At 38.4% G+C, this 19,096-nt stretch overlaps 2 protein-coding genes across 10 annotated transcripts in view; both read right to left on the bottom strand.

The window, feature by feature from the left end:
• Positions 1-19,096, bottom strand: part of LOC138011786 (A-type voltage-gated potassium channel KCND3-like) — a 47,936-nt gene that overhangs the window by 19,457 nt on the left and 9,383 nt on the right. For 2 of the 9 annotated variants that reach the window (XM_068858972.1, XM_068858968.1), the window contains exons 2-4: positions 11,118-11,397; positions 7,700-7,834; positions 4,686-4,828 (exon numbers count right to left, since the gene is read on the bottom strand). The gene's annotated coding sequence lies outside the window, so the exon portion shown is untranslated. Of the gene's footprint in view, positions 1-877; positions 1,271-2,838; positions 3,144-4,685; positions 4,829-7,699; positions 7,835-11,117; positions 11,398-19,096 lie in introns of those variants that run through there. The other 7 variants (XM_068858967.1, XM_068858975.1, XM_068858974.1 and 4 more) reach the window with 6 other exon arrangements.
• On the bottom strand, positions 11,408-18,986 carry LOC138011785 (potassium voltage-gated channel protein Shal-like). Its single transcript, XM_068858966.1, has 2 exons — positions 17,376-18,986; positions 11,408-12,587 (listed from the first exon to the last, which is right to left on the bottom strand). The coding sequence occupies exons 1-2, from the start codon at positions 18,626-18,628 to the stop codon at positions 12,458-12,460; spliced, it is 1,383 nt and encodes a 460-aa protein (XP_068715067.1). The 5' UTR covers positions 18,629-18,986; the 3' UTR covers positions 11,408-12,457.

The following is a 19,096-nucleotide window of genomic DNA, read 5'->3' on the forward strand; positions in this document are numbered from 1 at the left end:
CATTGTTAAACGTATTTTGGTATTTAAACTGTAGATATAGGCATATTTTTATCCGTTCGGATTACCTAGCTGAAAGTCTAGTGATCCGAAAATTATAGGGATCAAAACTTTCCTTTTCGAAATTTTCAGGCAGAAAAAAAGGTTCCCGAAATTTCTAGGTGATTAAGGATAACAATCCGTTAAAAATGGACAATTACACCATGTTTTAGATGTTCGAAAATCCTAGGACAGGCATGCAAGCAAGAAATTTTACGACAAGTGTTCCGAAAACTCTAGATCTCAAATCGTTTTCCGAACAGATATTTTCCGAAAATTGACGTTGGGTGCCCCTGATACGAGTTTGAAGCCAGACAATTCATTACAGCCAGTTTTTTCGGTAAATCATTAAGGCAAGTTTCTCGCTAATTACGAATATTACAACCTATGATCTTTCTTTTCAATTGGATTTTCTTCCTTCTACATTCGTGTATCACGTTTCGCTACAGTGAATTATCAAAAAAAAAAAAAAATACAAATACAAAAACAAAAATAATAAAATAAATACAACGTATTCTCCAGGCAAGCGATATAAAGAATCTAAATATTGTTCTCTCTGGATGCGATACATCAATTATACTGTGACGTTTAGACCACTCTGTCTTTTTAATTTTGCAACGCCGAAGACATTGCATTCAATAATTATTATCAGCAGAATACAAAAGGGTGTTAACCATATGTCGAAAGTTCTCAATCATTGCCCTTACAGCAAAATTTCGAAATCATGTTATGATCCAAATTGTTTCTTCTGATAAAGACCATGGAAAAAATTTTACCCCGTAAAAATCAATAAAACTCCAAGGAATTACGAATGCAGCTAAGAAATTAAAGATATACTCACTTTCGCTGCGTTTGTCTGCGTTTCGTGTTCCCGTGTAGCGCGCACTAGGTAATTTGTCTCTATTCCTTCCTGCGTTTTCGGTTACCTGCCTTACCAATGACTGACTCGATAACATCTTAGTCTTTCTGTTAATATTGCTGCATTTGCATTAAGCGAATAAAAGGCCTCGGATCGATTATTGCATAAATTAAGACCAGATATTCTTCTGCCCAGTAAATACATAAGTGGAAATTGAAAGAAGTCCGTTTCGTTCTTGTGGGTACGCGCTCTAGTGACTGCTCTTTTGGTAGAGGTACATCAAGGGACTTATACACATGCAAAAGGAAAACGGACTTTCTCGGATGGTAGATGGATGCCTGTGTCTTCTTTTTTTCACACCAATGAAAGCTATTCTTTCCAATATTATATACACAAGCACTCATTTAAATTATACACAAGGTCTTCTTATTATGCGAACAAACGTCTCCTGGTTGACAAAGCAACAGGAAATCCTTACTGTTTTCTTTTGTCTATTATTTTAAACAAATATTATCAGAGGGCGATAACGATTTAGTCATGATCTGACACACTGTAAAATCGAATGCAAAACTGGATACTGTCATGCGAGATACCTCATGCGAGACTTAGAAGTTCGGTTTCCAAAGCTACGCAATGATCTACTTCAATACGCGTTTGAAATAAAACTTCATAGCAGTGCCATTTTTCCACTAAAAAGCAGGGACCACGTTAGCATTTATGACAAAAACTTGGAACATAGCATTTCATCAAGTACTTTGATTCTGAACGTTGAGAACACCAAAATATGTTTCAGCACAAAAATGAAAATGTTTCATTTGAAGTTCTCGTGTTTACTTTGTAGTGCAGGTCGCACCTCGCAAATGCAAACAGTAATTTATTTTATAATTCACAAACGGAAACATCAATTTTATAAGAAAAACCCTGAAAACATCTGCTTTTGAATTTCCTAAGATCTGGAAATTAACTAGGCTCCACTAAGCCATCCGTCCCATTTTCTAGCATGTTAGTAGTGAAAAGCTGTCCTCTTTTTTCTTCTGCCGGATTTAATTGATACTTTCATAATCATCATCACCATGATTTTGAGTTTTGGGTTTTAAACATCAAACTACGATGTTCGGGGAAGAGGGCGAAGAAACAGTGGATTGATCAAAGAATCGAAAAAGTGAAAAGGGAAGAGAAAAAAAGGTGGTCTTTGGGGTGCCTTTCACGCATGCACCAGTTTTGTAGACGACTAGTTACCGTGTAAACAGCTTCTAGTTCTTTTTAGCTTTCTGCCCGAGTACAAAAGCTGATACTGCAATTCTTCCGATAATGTAATAATGATTAATTCGCTAGGGAATAGAACGAGTTCCTGTCTACAGCTTCAACACATCCCCTTAAGTGATTTTAAAGATATTGAAATGCTCACAATAGAAACTATCTAAAAGACAACTGGTGTATTCAAGTATATTTAAATAGAAATAATTTTCTTGAAAATATTTTAAAAGTCCTGTCGGGCTGTAAAAACGAGAATATGTAAATAGCTCATGTTCAATTGGTCTCTTGTTATTTTTCTCCAAATGACAGGAAAAAAAGGTCGCACAGATATTTCCTTTCAGTAGCTACTGATGCTCACTCTTTTTCTGTAAAGACTTAAGTATTAAAACTAAGAATGTCAAAGTGGGCGAACGAGTGCTAGTATTAAATTTAAATTAAGTCGGGCAGAAGAAATAGAAACTAGATATTTGTCTGGAAATAAGTAACCAATTTGGAGCCCATCCGCGCCTTCGATGACATACTAGTCATGATCGTCTGCTCTTATAGATTTATTATTTAAGTGAAAACTCTTTTCAAATTGAATGTGTGAGCAACAGGGCATAAAATGTACATACAAAGGGAAGCAACGGGAAGCAGTGAAATGCTCCCTTCCGTTGCGAATAACTCAGTCCTATTTACTGCCTTACCTTGTCTTGAATTACGTCGGTACAACGTGACATTCGTGTAGAAATTTCGAAGGTATGCCACCATTTTTTTCCTTTTCAAAAGGGTCTCAATTGTATTTGACCGAAGAAAGAATTAAAACGTGAATATGGCTAGCATAAAATCGCCTTAATAACTTCACCCAGTTTTGCATATCTCAGGCTAAGCTTAGCCGCGGATCATTGGATAAGCAATCAAACATTACCTGCACAATATAACATAAGAAGAGAGAGCGACGTCTTCGGAAGTAATATACGTTGCTCTGTGACATTGGGTTTGTATTCTATTTTTGGCATTTAAGAAGACTACTTATTTAGTGCAAGTTAATTAATTTGCCTAGAACTGCTGGACCATCTGCTTGAAGCAAAATGAAAATTGAATGTCGGACGAGAAACAGAGACGGAAAGCGACAAATCAGCCTACGGCCTATCGGGAAGGGAATCGCGTTGGCTTTTAAACAGATGAGCTGATCATAAATGACAGTTTCTTAATTCGTCGTTAGTTTCATGACCCAAGCAATAAACGAGCTAATGAGATATTTGCTCTCGGCAATACGAAACTAATACGAGGCCAGCAGAAAAATAGTGCTTATGTATGAAACTATTCTGGACTGTCCTATGGAAATTATACGTAACTTATGTGTGTTACCCGCACGTAAATTTCAGTTTGAGGAAAGAATGTACGGCCACAAAGAACAACCCATGTTGTTTTTATCCAGCAGTTTTCGTGAGGTTGTCATATGTCAATTAGTTGGTTTCTTTTTGTCAGGAGCATAAACATTGAAAGCAATTTCTTTCATCATCATCATAGCAAAAGAAAAAAAAATGCTTATTATCACAAACACTTTTCTAAGTCATCTTCATCGAATTTTTTTCAAAGAGGTACGGCCTCAGCTGGTAAATATGTGAAGGCGTTCAACGATGAACGCTTTCGTTGGCTCAACCGAATCGAGGCGCTTCGAATCGCTTCCCCTTATCATGCGTTTGCCATATCCGTAAGCATTGCAGGTACAAGCAGTTCAAGCCGATTTGAGATCTAGAAATTTCGAAAAAATTGTTGTAAAATTCCTTGCTTGCCTGCCTGTCCTAGGCTTTTCGAACATCTAAAACATGTTATAATTGCCCATTTTTAACAGATTTTTACCCTAAAAAGGTCACCTAGAATTTTCGGGAGCCTTTTTTCTGGCTGAAATTTTCGAAAAGGTGAGTTTTGATCCCTATAATTTTCGGATCACTTACACTTTCAGTCAGGGAATTCGAACAGATGAAAAAATTTTAGGGGATAAAAATATGCCTCTATCTACCGTTTAAATACTAAAATATGTTAAACAATGGTGCGTATGTTTAAGTGGTTTTGAACTATGATTCTTGTTGGGTGCCCGATGCTGTTCGTCGAGAACTGAGAAGTTTCGTCGATGAAAGTCTCTGAATTCTAACCGACAAAATGCACAATTAACTGGGCAAAAGGCGTTATCCCTAGATGAAGTTTTCAAGAACGATCAAATACTAAAAAAAATCACCAACAACAACGTCTACTAAGAAAACAAAATAGAACGAAAACAAATCATCCCCCTGATTTTGAACATTCAACTGTTTTTAGTTCTGTGACTTAAATGAGTGGAGATGCCCGGTGAAAGATATTGTATAGTTTCCTCTGAAATCCTCTTTGAGGCTAACTTTCTTTTTTCTATTTATGCATTTACGATACACCGGCAAGGGGACGAGTAATTCACGCAATCGTTTTCTCAGTTTGACAGATTAAACTGAAAAGTTCAATCTTGAAGAAGTGCGTCTTCTAAATTAATACGCATGGGAATCAAACGTTTACTTACTTCCTTTTTCACAACTAGTCTGTCAAACACGAACCATTTCCACGACATACCGGCTGCATTTGCTTCTTTTATTCAACTTGCGCAGAGCGAGGTTGGTAACATCACAAAGCTGTCACACATGTCCTCGACCCTGCAAAATGCAACTGAAAGCAAACACGGTTTAGATTGACAATATTAAGTGAACAACCAAGCCTGAATATATATTCGTCATTTCTCAGTACCCGTACTTTTTTTTGTTTATTAATTATAATGTGACCAATGTTGTACAACTGATCAGAACAGTTTGCGCCTGTAGGTCTTACTCCACATAAGCGTCGAAAAACAACGGTGCAAGATTTAAAGAATTAGAATATTCGTGATTTGATTCGTGTAGCATAACTGAAACGGGATGACAAAAGTCGTTTTTGAAATGTCGAGTACCAGACAAGCCTATCTTTGCGATTCATAGTTTTTCCTGGCTTGCTTCAAGTGAGTGTCAGGTCTCCCTGTGCAAAAAGACAAATGGACTACGCTCTCTGATCCATCTTTTTATTAAAAGTTTCTCCCGAAAAAACATTCTGGCAAACGCACACCTTAATTGTTTTGCTTAAATTCAACTGAGAACACCTCCAAGCCAACGAAAGAATAGAAAACTTAATAAATTTATCACGTTCGGTATTGAATATTTAGTGACAGGAATACGATATCCTATTGGCTAATTCCGACCAGATAAGGCCTGTTCAAGTTACAGTGGCAAAATGTTTATCGAAAGCAATAAGGCGTTGATGAGAAAACAAGAGTAGAAACTATCAGTAAAGACAGCTTCCTACTTAAAGTTATTATAACTGTTTGCTTAGAATTGAAAGGACTGTTGACACAGGCAGGCAAAGAGGTTGAAAATTTGGACCAGAAATGTAAACACGGAGAGGAGGAAGAAGGAAATGAAAGAAGACAATCATTACTCCAGATGCCTCAAAAATTTCTTAATTTGCCTCGAGCTAAAAAAAATTGACACTTTCGGCTCAAAATGAAGACAGGAAAAATGTGTTCAAAATGTAGCTTCCATCTGGCATTCTCTAATTTGGCCCCCTATTAGCCTTGCCGAAGCGAAAAAAACACTTTATTATGTGTTTTCTTGCTCACGGTACTATTGACATTTTCTTCAGCAAAAAACCCCTTTTGAATCCTCCAATATGCCCTGAAAAATGTTCCTTCTGCACACCGTTCTCAAAAGGATTAATCTCTTATAGCATCGATCTTACGACCCACAACACTGTGATAGCTTGGTTTCATGGAGATTTCGACACCCGTAAGTTCACGAATGAGATACAATCAACGAAACGATACAATCAACGAAACGATAGAATAGAACAACATCTGTTAAGACTCCTGACTGAAAGAAGTAAACGTAGTTGGCTATTTACAAGTACAGCCGAGAAGTCACTGTTGAACCAGGGACTACAAAGGTCAAATCACTGAGGGCGGGTTTTCAAACCCACCACTGGGCCGCGGTGCTTCTAACTAACTGCCTGAGGATAATTACGCTTGTCAATTTGTCGGACACTTCCTGTCATACCACAGGCAACCCAATTATTAAACCTACTTGCTGAGGGTCTTGCGACTTTGCGTGTGATACCACAGGCCACCCAATCACTGCGTTATATAAAAAACTTGAAATAACATTTTGGCCAGATAAAGCATTCCTAACGTCGCTCAACTGCTTACTGTCATTTTCAGACGCGTTTGCGCGGAGAGATGCCCGGAAAGTACCTCCGTCGGCTTAGAAACGAAAAAGAAGTAGAACAAAATGTTATTGTGCCAGTCTTAAACAGCCCAGCGGTTGCGTAAAAAAAGGAAGGCTTCTGCTGGATTTGAGGACACTTCAAGATGTTCCCATGGCTACCATTTTTCGAAAGGATATTTCAACTTTTGAAACCGTAATTCTTTAGCTTTGTAAAACGTTCAGAAGTTCTTGCCAATTAACTGATGGCTCAAATCTTTGCAACGTACCAGGCATTTTTAATACAAAAGATGTCGCTTGGAAGGTCAACAATATGTTCCCCTGGCTACCGTATTTCGAAAGCAAGTTTTTTTTTTAACTTTTGAAACAATTATTAAGCATCATAAAATGTTCAGAACTTATTGCCACTTCACTCATGGCTCAAATCTTTGCAACCACACAATTAAATGCAAAATTAAATTCGTTTGGACTTTCGACAATATGTCCCCTGGCTACCAAGTTTCGAAGGAGATTTCAACTTTTGAAACAATTCTTTATTTAGCTTTATAAAACGTTTAGGACTTCCTGCCAATTAACTGATGGTTCAAATATTTGGAACCATGCAATCTAAGTACAAATGATGTCGCTTGGAAGGCCAATAATATGTCCCCAAGGCTACATATTTCGAAATAAGTTTTTTTAAACTTTTGAAACATTTGTTTAGCTACATCAGAATCATGGTTTGATTATTTGACGAAAGCATTGATTTCACAAAGGTCAACCTCTAATTAGACCTTATCAGGAGTTGTTGAAAAATTGTACTCACTAGATTGAGATTCTTTTAAGAGACTCTTGTTTTTCGAGAATATTCAAAGAAAAAATATTTGGAATTGTTCCAAAGATGATCAGGAGAAATCTTTCTTAACTGCGCAGCAAGTAACGAGAAAGAGAGAGAGAGAGAAATCATTATTGCCGGGTTAGTGTTGGATTTGAAAGAATTACCTGCCATTGCTTCAATTACCATACATGTAAAATGAATTAAATGCGAAGTTGGTGTCTGAATTTTTCTTTTCGCTGAATAGTTCAGGAATGTCCTGGGATTTGCTAAATTTTATAGTGCTTCAGAGTTTGTGAAACGTATTCAAATCTTAACATCCCTTATGCTCTTCGGTTCAGTTACTTCAAAGACTAATTAAAACAACAAGATCAATTAGAATTGACTGAAGCCTTTGAGTTGAATGGGTAGATACAAAATGCAAAACAATTTGATATGATATAATATCGAAATTCTAAATGACATCTCGATTTAACATACCTTTCAACCAGGAAATACTGCAAGATATAGATACTCCTTAGTTTGCTGATAAATATGTCGACCTTGCTAAACGTACATGCGATGTTGTAGAACCTTGAATGATGCAGTTCCTCTTCAACCAGCTGACACCTACACCTGCAAAATGTACGTAAACAATTATTTTGGTTGCAGAGAGAAAGTCTGGGATAAGCCTTTCGCAACGCAGAGTCAAAACAAATTTCACTGAATGATTTAAAATATTAACGAAGTCAAAGCGCAATTAAGTTCTTTATCTGAGAACACGACGTGGAACCCAGTTTAAATATCTTAGTGACAATGAAATGAAAAATTGTGGTCTTAATTGATTCCGTCAAAACGAAAGTCGCATCAACACAGACTTGACTCAAGTCTTTCTCTAATACAATAGTATCATTTTAAATGTCGTATTTTTAAATTATTTCATTCAGCTTGATTTTCTTGGCTGCATTCCGTCAAAACGAAAGTCGCATCAGCACAGAGTTGACTCAAGCCTTTCCGGCTCCAATACAATAGTATCATTTTAAATGTCGTATTTTAAAATTATTTCATTAATCTTGACTTTCTTGGCTGTACTGAGAGAAAATTGTAAAATTGTTTAATGCAGCTGAAAGTGAGAGACGCCTGTGGCCTGCCGCCGTCACCTTGGGCTTATAAGCGGTGTTATATCTTTTATTCATCTTTACTTTTATTATTAAAAAAAGAGGGGAAAAAAAAACAAAAAAAAAAAGCAACCTTTTAAATTTTATGAAATTCCGTTATTGCAAGGCATAATAAAGAGATACTGTAAGTGTATTTCCAAGAAGCAAGCAGAATCCAGAGAAATTAACGCTCAAACTTGTATGCAGTTATCAGAAGCCAAAGACGGAAAGTGTAGAGCAGATTTTTCTCTCTAAGGAGTAAAAGTTGAAAGGCAATTTACCATTTACCATACTACGCTTCTTCCTGAATTGAGTTGTTCTCAATCCCCGGCCTTGATTTCCACATTTCGACTTTACTATCACACTGGTGCAAAAGAAAATCTATATGCTTCACGGATAAGCTTCTTCAGTTTATACAAACGAGATGGCGGATTTTTGGTCTCACAAATGAAGGATAGTACTCCATGTTCAATTCGCACTTGTCACACGGCGGCCATATTGTCCCGGGAGACCAAAAGAGCTTTGTTTTACCACGCCAAGCCTCACCCCCATGGTTTCCACTGCGAGGTTTGGCGTGGTAAAACAAAGCTTTTTTGGTCTCCCGGGACAATATGGCCGCCGTGTGACAAGGGCGAATGGCGGAGTCAGTCGGGCATCACTATTATCTCTTTTATCCTTGTAGCTCCACCATTGTATTTTTATAATAATCGTATTTGTGTCTCTTAGTCCACGTTCCACGTATCAATGTTCCGAAAATTTTCCGAGAATTAAATGATCCGAAAATCAACAATAACGAAGACGAAATTATGCAAATTGACCAGGCTTGAATATAAACAACGGGCAGAACGTGGACATGTTCAATGTACACATCCTGGCATAGCCTAATCAAAACACCTTACATCGAAACGCATATTCTTCCAATTGTTCTTCAGACATTGTTTTGGAACTACTTAGGAGAATTAATCAAAAGGTGTTTGTCTCATATAGCTCATTTAGTCTCATTACTCACATGTTTGATACTTAATTTATAGCAATGGTAATGAAACTACACAAGTTTTTTTGCTTATGTTTTGTTTGCTGTTTTTGGCCTTTATCCCGCACAAATGTTTCGATTAGGGACGGTGCTTACTAATTCAGGTACTTTTGTGCGGTTTACTGAATATGTGGGAAAAGCAGACCTCAAAAAGTGTTATTGAAATCCAGAAAAGAAAAATTGGGGGTAACCAAGCATTTTTCGAAGATAATTAATTTTTAAAATACAAAGCAATGTATGACTTTCTTTTCCAAATTGAACCTTAATTATCTCTAAAAAATGGGCGATTACCTCCAATTTTCTCCATAGATACGAAGAGCACTTGCTAAGTTCTCCTTTCTCCACATAGACTTAAGCCGCGCAAAAAATATCCTTTATTAATAAGCACCACCCATTGGAAATCCGAGTATCTCGAGATGCGCAGAACGTATGCGCAATAACAATAGTAGGCACCATCCTTAACAGTTAACGGAGAGAATCCCACATATTTGCCCCCATTCCGAAGAAGTTAATATCTATTATCATTCGATGTATTTTTCCTTCCTTTTCATTGGCCGAGAGCCCACCACGTGACTTGCAAATAACTGTTTACAAATAAGTGTTTTGCTGCAAATAATATTCTGCTCATGCGTAATTGAAACCATGGTCATGTGTGAAAATGGCAGTTGGCTTTCCTGAGCTTTCAGAAAAAGATTGAATTGTTGGGAATTGTGAAAAATAAAGTTAACTCAGTCATCAAATGATAAAACAACTATTGAACTCGGTTATCGTAAAATTCGTGATTTATCAGAGTCTCGCAGATCAATTATCTTCGGCAAATAATTGATCTGCTCGCTACTGACAAATCGCGAAATTTTGCTCAACCTCGTCCAATAATTGTTAAATATTTGCTCTTAGTGACTATTTTTTCAAGGACGACAGCGTCTTAGCAGTTAGCTATAGAGTAAACGTTGATTTCGTTGTCATGAGATCAACCGGATAAAAATAATCTTCGCACAATGGGGGCAATCAAGAGAAATACACTTTAATTAATTATTATGGGGCACAGAAAGGCCCCCTCTCAACTCACATTCTCTTTGCCCTTAGAGTTCTCAACCTTTAATGCTCCACATAGCTAAAATAGGGAGATTAAAGTGCCACTATGAAAAAAAAAAAATCACTTCATTTTCTTTACTTTTTTTGCTTAACACTTGACTGGAAAAATTTTGAATTTTGATTTTTATCCAAAGGTTGTTTACTTTGAGTGTAAATCACGGTTAACACAAATTACTCACGTTCAAAACTGACCGACTGGACTTCAGAGGGTTGGATCTAGGGAGAAGTGACGTCATTCACTCAATAGCTTAAAATTTCAGCGTGTAAACGCAGTTTTTTTTATTTGTGCAAAACAGGAGTTTATCAGTCCGAAAGCCTGAAACTTCTGTGCTGCATATCAATATTCAGTCGCGTACAAACGCATTGCATTCTTAAACTAGTGAGTGTTTCACGTCATTTTCCTCTCGATCCAGCTCTCTCAAGATTTATAAATCCTGACGAGTTTCCCGTGTATAAATAAAGATTGATTTGACTTGACTTGAATCAGTGTTGTTGTGCAAAGTTGAAAAATGTTTGGCCACTAGCTCAACATTTACATCCAGGAATGTTGCATGTTGGATCCGACTTTGTTCGATAGTTTTCCCAAGGCTTTCGTTTTAAAACTACCAAAATAAGTACGTTCCTAAGGGCGTACCTGGGTAAATGATGAGTCGGCAGTTGTGCTTGGAAATGTTGGCTTCCGAGACCTCAGTGTGGCTTTGAAAGCTTCCATCCCAATACTCCTTCCACAGCTAGCAGCAATCCTTTGAAATCAAGATAGCACTTGCATGAAGATGTCTTGGGAGACAAACCCAACTCTGTTACTTCCTCGACGTGATCTTGTAGAAAATCGAACATCACTTGTTTGCCCAGCATTTCTATTTTAGGTAGCCAAGTAGTAGTACTGTTGTAGTTTCATCAATTGACTAATAATACTGAAAATTGTACGTTGCAAAAAAAGAAAAAAAAAATGGAGTTGAGTGGCAACAGAGAGCAACAGAACTTTCGTCCCAATTAAGACCTAACCCCTTAAGAGAGTAAATGCTTGGAGATATTAATTAGATGCATGAAGCTAATCTAAAATCCGAGGGAAAATAAAGATATAATGATGATAATGATATCGGGAATAGGGTAAGAGACAATTGCATGATAAACACAGAACGCTTGATCGCAGGTTGCGCTCTTTGATGTGTTGTGTTCACAGCACTGAAGGCAGAGTAAATTTCGCAAAACAAAAAGAACGGAAAAAAATAAACATTGTTGAACAATATTATAGGACAATTTATCAAAGCTTCGTCCACAAGTCAGTTGGATGCTTCATTTTATTGCTTTCTTAGTGAATCAAGTTATTGCAAAAAACGCGACTCATCCATTCTCCTCACCAGAGTCTCGGATCAACCCAAGACTCTGGGAAACTGCACCATTCAGGGACACTGTTCATTGTTCTTCACGAAACCAATGAGAAGACACTTTGATTTAGGATTCCCCAGAGCTCTTCCTTGCCTCATTTAAGAGGAGAGCTCTGAGATTGGACTCATTCGAAAACATGCTCTTCATCGAAAACTGCTACAAAGATGTTCGTGGCAATTAGATTGCATACAAGTAAGAGTGCCAACACGAATGTTCTCTACTCGTAGCCTCTCATGCACCTTAATCTAAACGTTTCTGTTAATTGGCTTCGTAAGGATATTAACCCAGCATTCGTAAGCAAACGTCTTGCTCCTATCAACGTTTGCACGGCAAGTGAGGTTACTCTGGTGATCAAGTGTCTGTTTCTCCTGTGGGTAAGAGGGTCTCTCCAAGAGTGACCAATGTTGCTATGGCAACCCAACCGTGAAGTCATTATGCTTGCTTGTAAGCAGGCTGTGTCAGCAAAAGATCATAAATTATGCAATAAAAAGAGCAAAATTTAGCAAAAATCACAGCCATGGTATTCTCCGAAACGTCGCATTTTTTGGAAACCAGTAGAAACTGAAGCAGTTGTTAGTGCAAATGCTATCTCCTCACAATGACTTTCTTGTCCTGCATAATTGGTATCGGAAGTGACATTATCACCACTCCACACACGCAACACAGACCGCCAATGATCTTTCCTAAAGTTGTAAGAGGCACCACATCACCGTACCTGAAAACAAGTAACGAGATGATTATGGTGTAGAATTTATAGGGAGGAGGGATAATGCAGTGGTGAGACCACTCGCCTCCCACCAATCTGCCCCGGGTTTGACTCCAGGTATGCGTTACTTATGGGTTACGTTTGTTGGCTCTATACTCACTGACTCAATCTGCTCCAGGTATGTACAGGGATGGCGCCGTGGTGAGAGCACTCGCCTCCCACTAATGTGTCCCGGGTTCGATTCCCAGACACAGCGTCATATATGGATGAATTTGTTGGTTCTCTACTCTGCACCAAGAGGTTTTCTCCGAGTACTCCGGTTTCCCCTCTCCTCAAAATTTGACTTCATTTGCGTTGATTGTTCATTTCAGGTTACAGTGTCACCAATTAGTGCTCCAGCGCTAGAGCGACTAGACACTTAATTAAAAATCCTTTCCTTCCGAGAGGTTTTTCTCCGGGTTCTCCGGTTTTCCCCTCTCAAAAACCAGCCTCCGATTTGATAAGAGTTGAGTGTTACTTTTCTCTAGGGGACACTTAATGAGGGTTAATTGTCTGTCTTTCTCAAAACTAACCTCGTTCCCAGGGTTGTCTCCTACTCGTAAGGAGAGAACCCTGGGAACGAGGTTGCCTTAACATGAGTTTAATACCCCGTTCTCACATCTTTCAACGATGTTGAGAATACGTGAGGACGGGCAAATTCGCTTCAAATACACAACAAGTGGATGGGGATATTTTTGGATCCCGGAAAGAAAAAGTTGCGGATTCAAAAATATCAAGATACGTGTGGACGTGGCCCAAGTTGGATAAAAGAGTAAGCGGACACTTCTTATTAAAATCGGTATGCGTGTATTAGGCCATCTCCGAGTTCATGTCTGCCTCCTCTTCAAAGCGAGTCTACCGCGAAGTTTTTCTTACGAAAATTAGTTTTCATTCATATTTAAAGAAGAACTAATTACCATCGCAAAAACGCAAGAGACCCGCTTTGAAGAGGAGGCAGACATGAACTCGGAAATGGCCTATAACGTGCATCTCTGGACAGAAGCGTCTGATTTCAGGTCACAGGGCAATATATCATGGCTAGCTTTATCAGTGACCGACATTCAGTTTTGACAAACTCTTAACTGAAAAATCCGAATGGAGAAGGAGGCTGTGTTGTCCAGCGGTTATGGCGTTGGATTGGAATGCGCGTGCTGCAAATTCAAATTCCGCATTGAACGCTAACATTGAACATTGGTCTGTAAACTCAAAATACATTACAACACGATTGTAAATCACCATCCCGTTTGGGTTTGTCATCCGTGCCGAGTGGTTATGTCTTTTGAATTGTTACGTTCCCTCAGTTCACATTAAAGCTTCAAGTTTTTAAAGTGGTATTATGCTCAAAACATTTTTTTCCTTTGACGCTTTTCCTAAACGCTAAGTGACTCAAGTTTTAAGCCTTAATTTTAAAAAGATACTTGTTTATTTCAAATGGAATTTTCCTATTTAATGGTCCGCCATTACTAACTTGAAGATCTTGAGAGAGCTGGATCGAGGAGAAAATGACATCAAACACTCACTAGTTTAAGAATGCAATGCGTTTGTACGCGACTGAATATTAATATGCAGCACGGTGCAGGTTTTCAGACTGACAAACTCGTGTTTTGTATAAATAATAAACTGCGTTTACACGCTGCAATTTTACGACATGATCTTTTTTTTAAATTAACGATTATCGTAAATTCTTAATTTGCTTTCAATTTACTATTATCGTTAATTTAGGACACTGTGTCCCAGGACTTGTGATAGCAGAGAAAATAAGGAAAAAAATCATATCCGTGGATTGGATTCGAACCTGGAGCTTCTGCTCCATAGGAACCGCTTCTTTCCGCTTCACCACTTAAGACCAATACATCGCATTTTCAAAAAAAAAAACGTTTTTTTAAGTCTGCCATAGAAGATCGCTGCTGAAAAAATATTGGGCCTAGGCTAGATTAATAATTTAAGCCTAAGCTTGGATTTATAAAAATGTTTAGCTTTGTCACGAACTTTGAAAAGCGATCTTTGCAGTGTGTAATATTGTTTGTTGTTTTCGTTTGATTACACAGCATTATCAAATAGTGTTTAAATTATTGTTTCTGAACAGCTAGCGGTGCGGTGGTCAAGTGGTTAGGTGACGGGTTAATAATGAACACTCCCAGGTTCGAGTCCTACTTCCATACACTTGGGTTGTCTTTTAAAAAATATATGACCATTTCCCATAATCCATATCAAGCTTTCAGTCTTCTAAATTAACGATAATAGTAAATTCAGAGCAAATTAAGAATTAACGATAATCGTTAATTCAAGGTAGAGAATGGGTTGAATTTTAAGCTATTGAGTGAATGACGTCACTTTTTCCTAGCTCCAACCCTGTGAGGTCCAGTCGGTCAGTTTTGAACGTGAGTAATGGCGGAACGTGAAAAAGCAAACTGCCTTTGGATAAAAATGAAAGCTCAAAATTTTGCCAGTCAGGTGTTAAGCAAACACGCTTTCAAAATCTGAAGAGAAAAGGAAGTGATTTTTTGATCGTAGTACCACTTCAACATCACAGAGTATTAGTAAGTAAAGTAGCAAATGGTTTGGACACAGGAGTCATATCCATAATTGATCACAAGTAGATCGTGCAGTTGAGAGTAGTCCTGAGAAGGACCGTTCTTGGTGACATTGACTGTTATTGCTCTTTATGGTAACATTGTAGGTGACATTGACTGTTGGTGTTGTCAGTGATATTGACCCGAAGTCAATGTCACCTACAACAAGAGGACTGTTCTTGGTGACATTGACTGTTACTGTTATTTATCGTAACATTGTAGGTGACATTGACTGTTGGTGTTGTCAGTGATACTGACCCGAAGTCAATGTCACCAACAACAAGAGGACTGTTCTTGGTGACATTGACTGTTACTGTTATTTATCGTAACATTGTAGGTGACATTGACTGTTGGTGTTGTCAGTGATATTGACCCGAAGTCAATGTCACCAACAACAAGAGGACTGTTCTTCGTGACATTGACTGTTACTGTTATTTACGGTAACATTGTGGGTGACATTAACTGTTGGTGTTGTCAGTGATATTGACCCGAAGTCAATGTCACCAACAACAAGAGGACTGTTGTTGGTGACACTGACTGGTCTTGACGACATTGTCAATACACCTTATTCCAAAATGGCCATCATTTTAGTATTCCTTTGTTTGAAAGCTATTTTGGCGTCGTTCGAGGTTAAATATTCTGTTGAATTTTACATTTGAAGGCGAGGGTTTGAAAGGGGAAATTTGCAAGGAAACAAAATAATACTAAAATGGCGGCCATTTTGGAATGAAGTGTATGTCGCCAACAACAAGGGGACTGTTTTTACAGACATTGATTGTTGGTGTTCTTGGTGACTTCTTGGTGTAGGTGACATTGACTGTTGGTATTGGTGATGTTGGTAATATTGACACAAAGTCAATACCACCAACAACAGTCCTTCTAACGGCTCCTCATATCCAGACTATCTTATTCATCAATTTTTTGTAAATGAGGGTTTTTTAGTAGGAGGTTATTTGCGGAAATCTTTGCACATTTTAAAGCGAACCTTCGATTCACAACTTCTTCTTTTCTATTTATTCAAATAAGACAGTGACCAACACGAAAGCTTGCGTATCAACAATATATTTGTCTATCTCAGACTTCAGTGTCTACAAATTGATTTGTTTTTCTTCTTTGTAACTTGTCTTAAACTCTGTATTTCTTTGACAGCTGCGTAAATAAACTTGACTTGACTTGGCTTGACTAAAAACTTCATACCGGATAAAATAATGTTGCAATCAATGAATCCGCTATCTTTGATAGATGAAGAGTTAACGTTGCCTTCTGTTTTTCATACAAAAGCTCTGTCTTACCAATAAGCAACCATAGCACGCAGCAGTTATTCAAGATGGCGGGCGCACGGGTAATTAAAACGAAAAACAAGTGATTCTGGGATTCTTGTACTTCGGAAACAAACGGCCGCCTTCTTTGAGAGGAAATCGGACAAAATTTAATGCGATTGTAAACATTACTTTCTGTGGTTTAAAGGGGACATTGTTGTTTTTGAGTGGACCTAGATGTTTTTAACCCATTCATCCCTGAAGTGGCCTCCATTGACGAGTAAAATCATTTCCTATTAGACAGAACAAAATCTACAAGTATCTCTCTTAGGGAGGGAAGGGTTAAAGGGGACATAGTTTTTGAGTGGACCTAGATGTTGCCAACCCAGCATTCATCCCTGAAGCAGCTTCCATTGACGAGTAAAATCATCTGGCGTTAAGGCGATTGCAAACGAGGAAACATTTGCTGAGGAAGGAAAATGTTTCTGAACTAAGGAAGGATATTTTGGCTCCGCAACAAACGTTTCCTGGGGCCCCAAATGGGGAAACGTTTGTTTCTGCAACATTGTTTCCCCGTTTGCGGTCGACTTTAGACAGGGTAAAAGCTCCCAGGATTTTTGCGTGGACCTATGTGTTGTTAAGCTTTTCACCCCTGAAGCAGCCCTCATTAACGAGTAAAATTGTCTTGCGTTAGACAGACTAAACATCTATAAGTATCACCTCGGGAGGTGGAAGTTCTTTTTTTCACACCGCTGGGAGGTAAATTGCCACTGCGCTTGGGACAAAGGGAACTTCCATTTCAATAAGATAAAAAGAAAGCGCGACTATAATAAATATTTTAAACAAGTAACTGACCATTCGATGAATGAAAAAAAAATAATTATAGGGAAGTTAAAGTTTGAATTAAAAACAACAATGTTGCTTACCCTGTTGTCATCATCGTAACACAGGTGTACCAAAGTGATTGCGGGATGCTGTTAAAGTTGTCCGGATTTTCAAGTCTTTCCACGTAATACAGCACACTGGCAAATAACAGTATTCCGAGTGTAAACGTAAAATACAAAAACAGCAGATCAGTGGAACAGTTTCTAAGCGTGTACATAAGCGATTGAAGTCTGGTTGAACCTCTTGATAGCTTCATGATTCGACTAACCCGTAAAACTCTGAGAGTGATAAGCAACGAAATACCCTCTGTATTGATGAATATAGAGACAATGAGGGAAATATAATACGGTAGTATGGCTACGAGGTCAATTATGTTGAAGATTTGTTTCATGAACACACAGCGGTTTTTGGAGAAACCAAAACGTATGAGGAACTCCAACGTGAAAACAGCCACAAACATGGCATCCAGAATAGAAAATAGATTTGGGTGCAATTCCAGGCATTTGATTCCTTTCTCGCAATCGACGGTTTCTACAGTTGTCGTTGCAACACTGAGGATGATAAACAATCCATATGCATAGTTCAAGGCCCTTAGAAAATCCTCGCCCATGTCAGTTTTCCAAAGTCGACGTTTGCAATTTGTTACGCATTTGTGAGCACTTCCAAAATCATCGGTTGCATTTTCACTTAGACTTCTGTGTTTAAGTCGGGTTAATTGCGTCAAATGTTGCCGTTTTGTTGAGGAGATCTCGAGACTTTTACCAGTCCTCGAATACGACAGGTGTTGTCGATTTGCTCCACGGACCGCTCTTCTAGGTTCTGCACTATCCATGGAATTCCTAGTTCGGATTTCACTGCCGCATTTCTTCCAACCCACATAGTTGCCTGGGGCACTTTGCACAGTATTTACGCTGGTTTTCCTCACGGCATAATGGCAAGGACGCTTATCTTTATCGTCTGTATTAGTATTTAACCCGCAACAATCCGAAAGCTCGCAAAGTGGAATCCCGAAAAACTCCAGCTCATCCCTAAAAGCAACGGGACAGTCGTCCGGCGAAGAATGCAGCTTCCCGCTTCGATAATAATTCAATATGTAGCGAAATAAATGAGGATCTCTATCGAAGAAATATTCCTGTTTAACTTCGTCGAAGAAGCAAGCTAACATGTGGCTTCCGAGTAAAGTATGTGGATAGCGCATCAACGAACTTCTATCTGTCGTAAAACGATGTCCGCTGACGTTTAAAACGATTCGATTCCTTTTTTCTGGGGTACTAAACCTTAGACGGTGAGCCATGAGTTAAGACAGCTTCTCTGAAAATCCTCCATTTGAAGCCGCCATGTCTGTAGTCTTTAACTATGACGGAACATCTCTTATCTTATCACACCTTTCACACAGTGATCTTACAAATGTGATCGACTTGAACCTCTTCAGCGCTTCCAGTTTTAATAACCAAACAAGCGTTTCTCTCCAGTTACTTGTTGGTTCAGAGAATGCAAATATATTAAAACGAGATACGTGAAGTGTACGGGCCAGTTATGATAGGTAATCAGCAGTTAACAAAAGGAAAATAACCAAGAAACCCGCCAAAATAAAAACACAATTTGTGCAAAACCACGCGCGGAGAGGATCTATTTTCGTTGTTCCAAGTTCGTATGTAAATCAAGGCAAATTTGACAGCCCGTTTTGAATATCATATTTGTTCAACTGTGCATGTTAATTTACAGCTTTCAGTATTGTCCATCACCAGCCAGCATGCTGTGT

This window comes from Montipora foliosa, chromosome 7 (genome assembly GCF_036669935.1).
Source record: "Montipora foliosa isolate CH-2021 chromosome 7, ASM3666993v2, whole genome shotgun sequence".
Classification (NCBI taxonomy): domain Eukaryota; kingdom Metazoa; phylum Cnidaria; class Anthozoa; order Scleractinia; family Acroporidae; genus Montipora; species Montipora foliosa.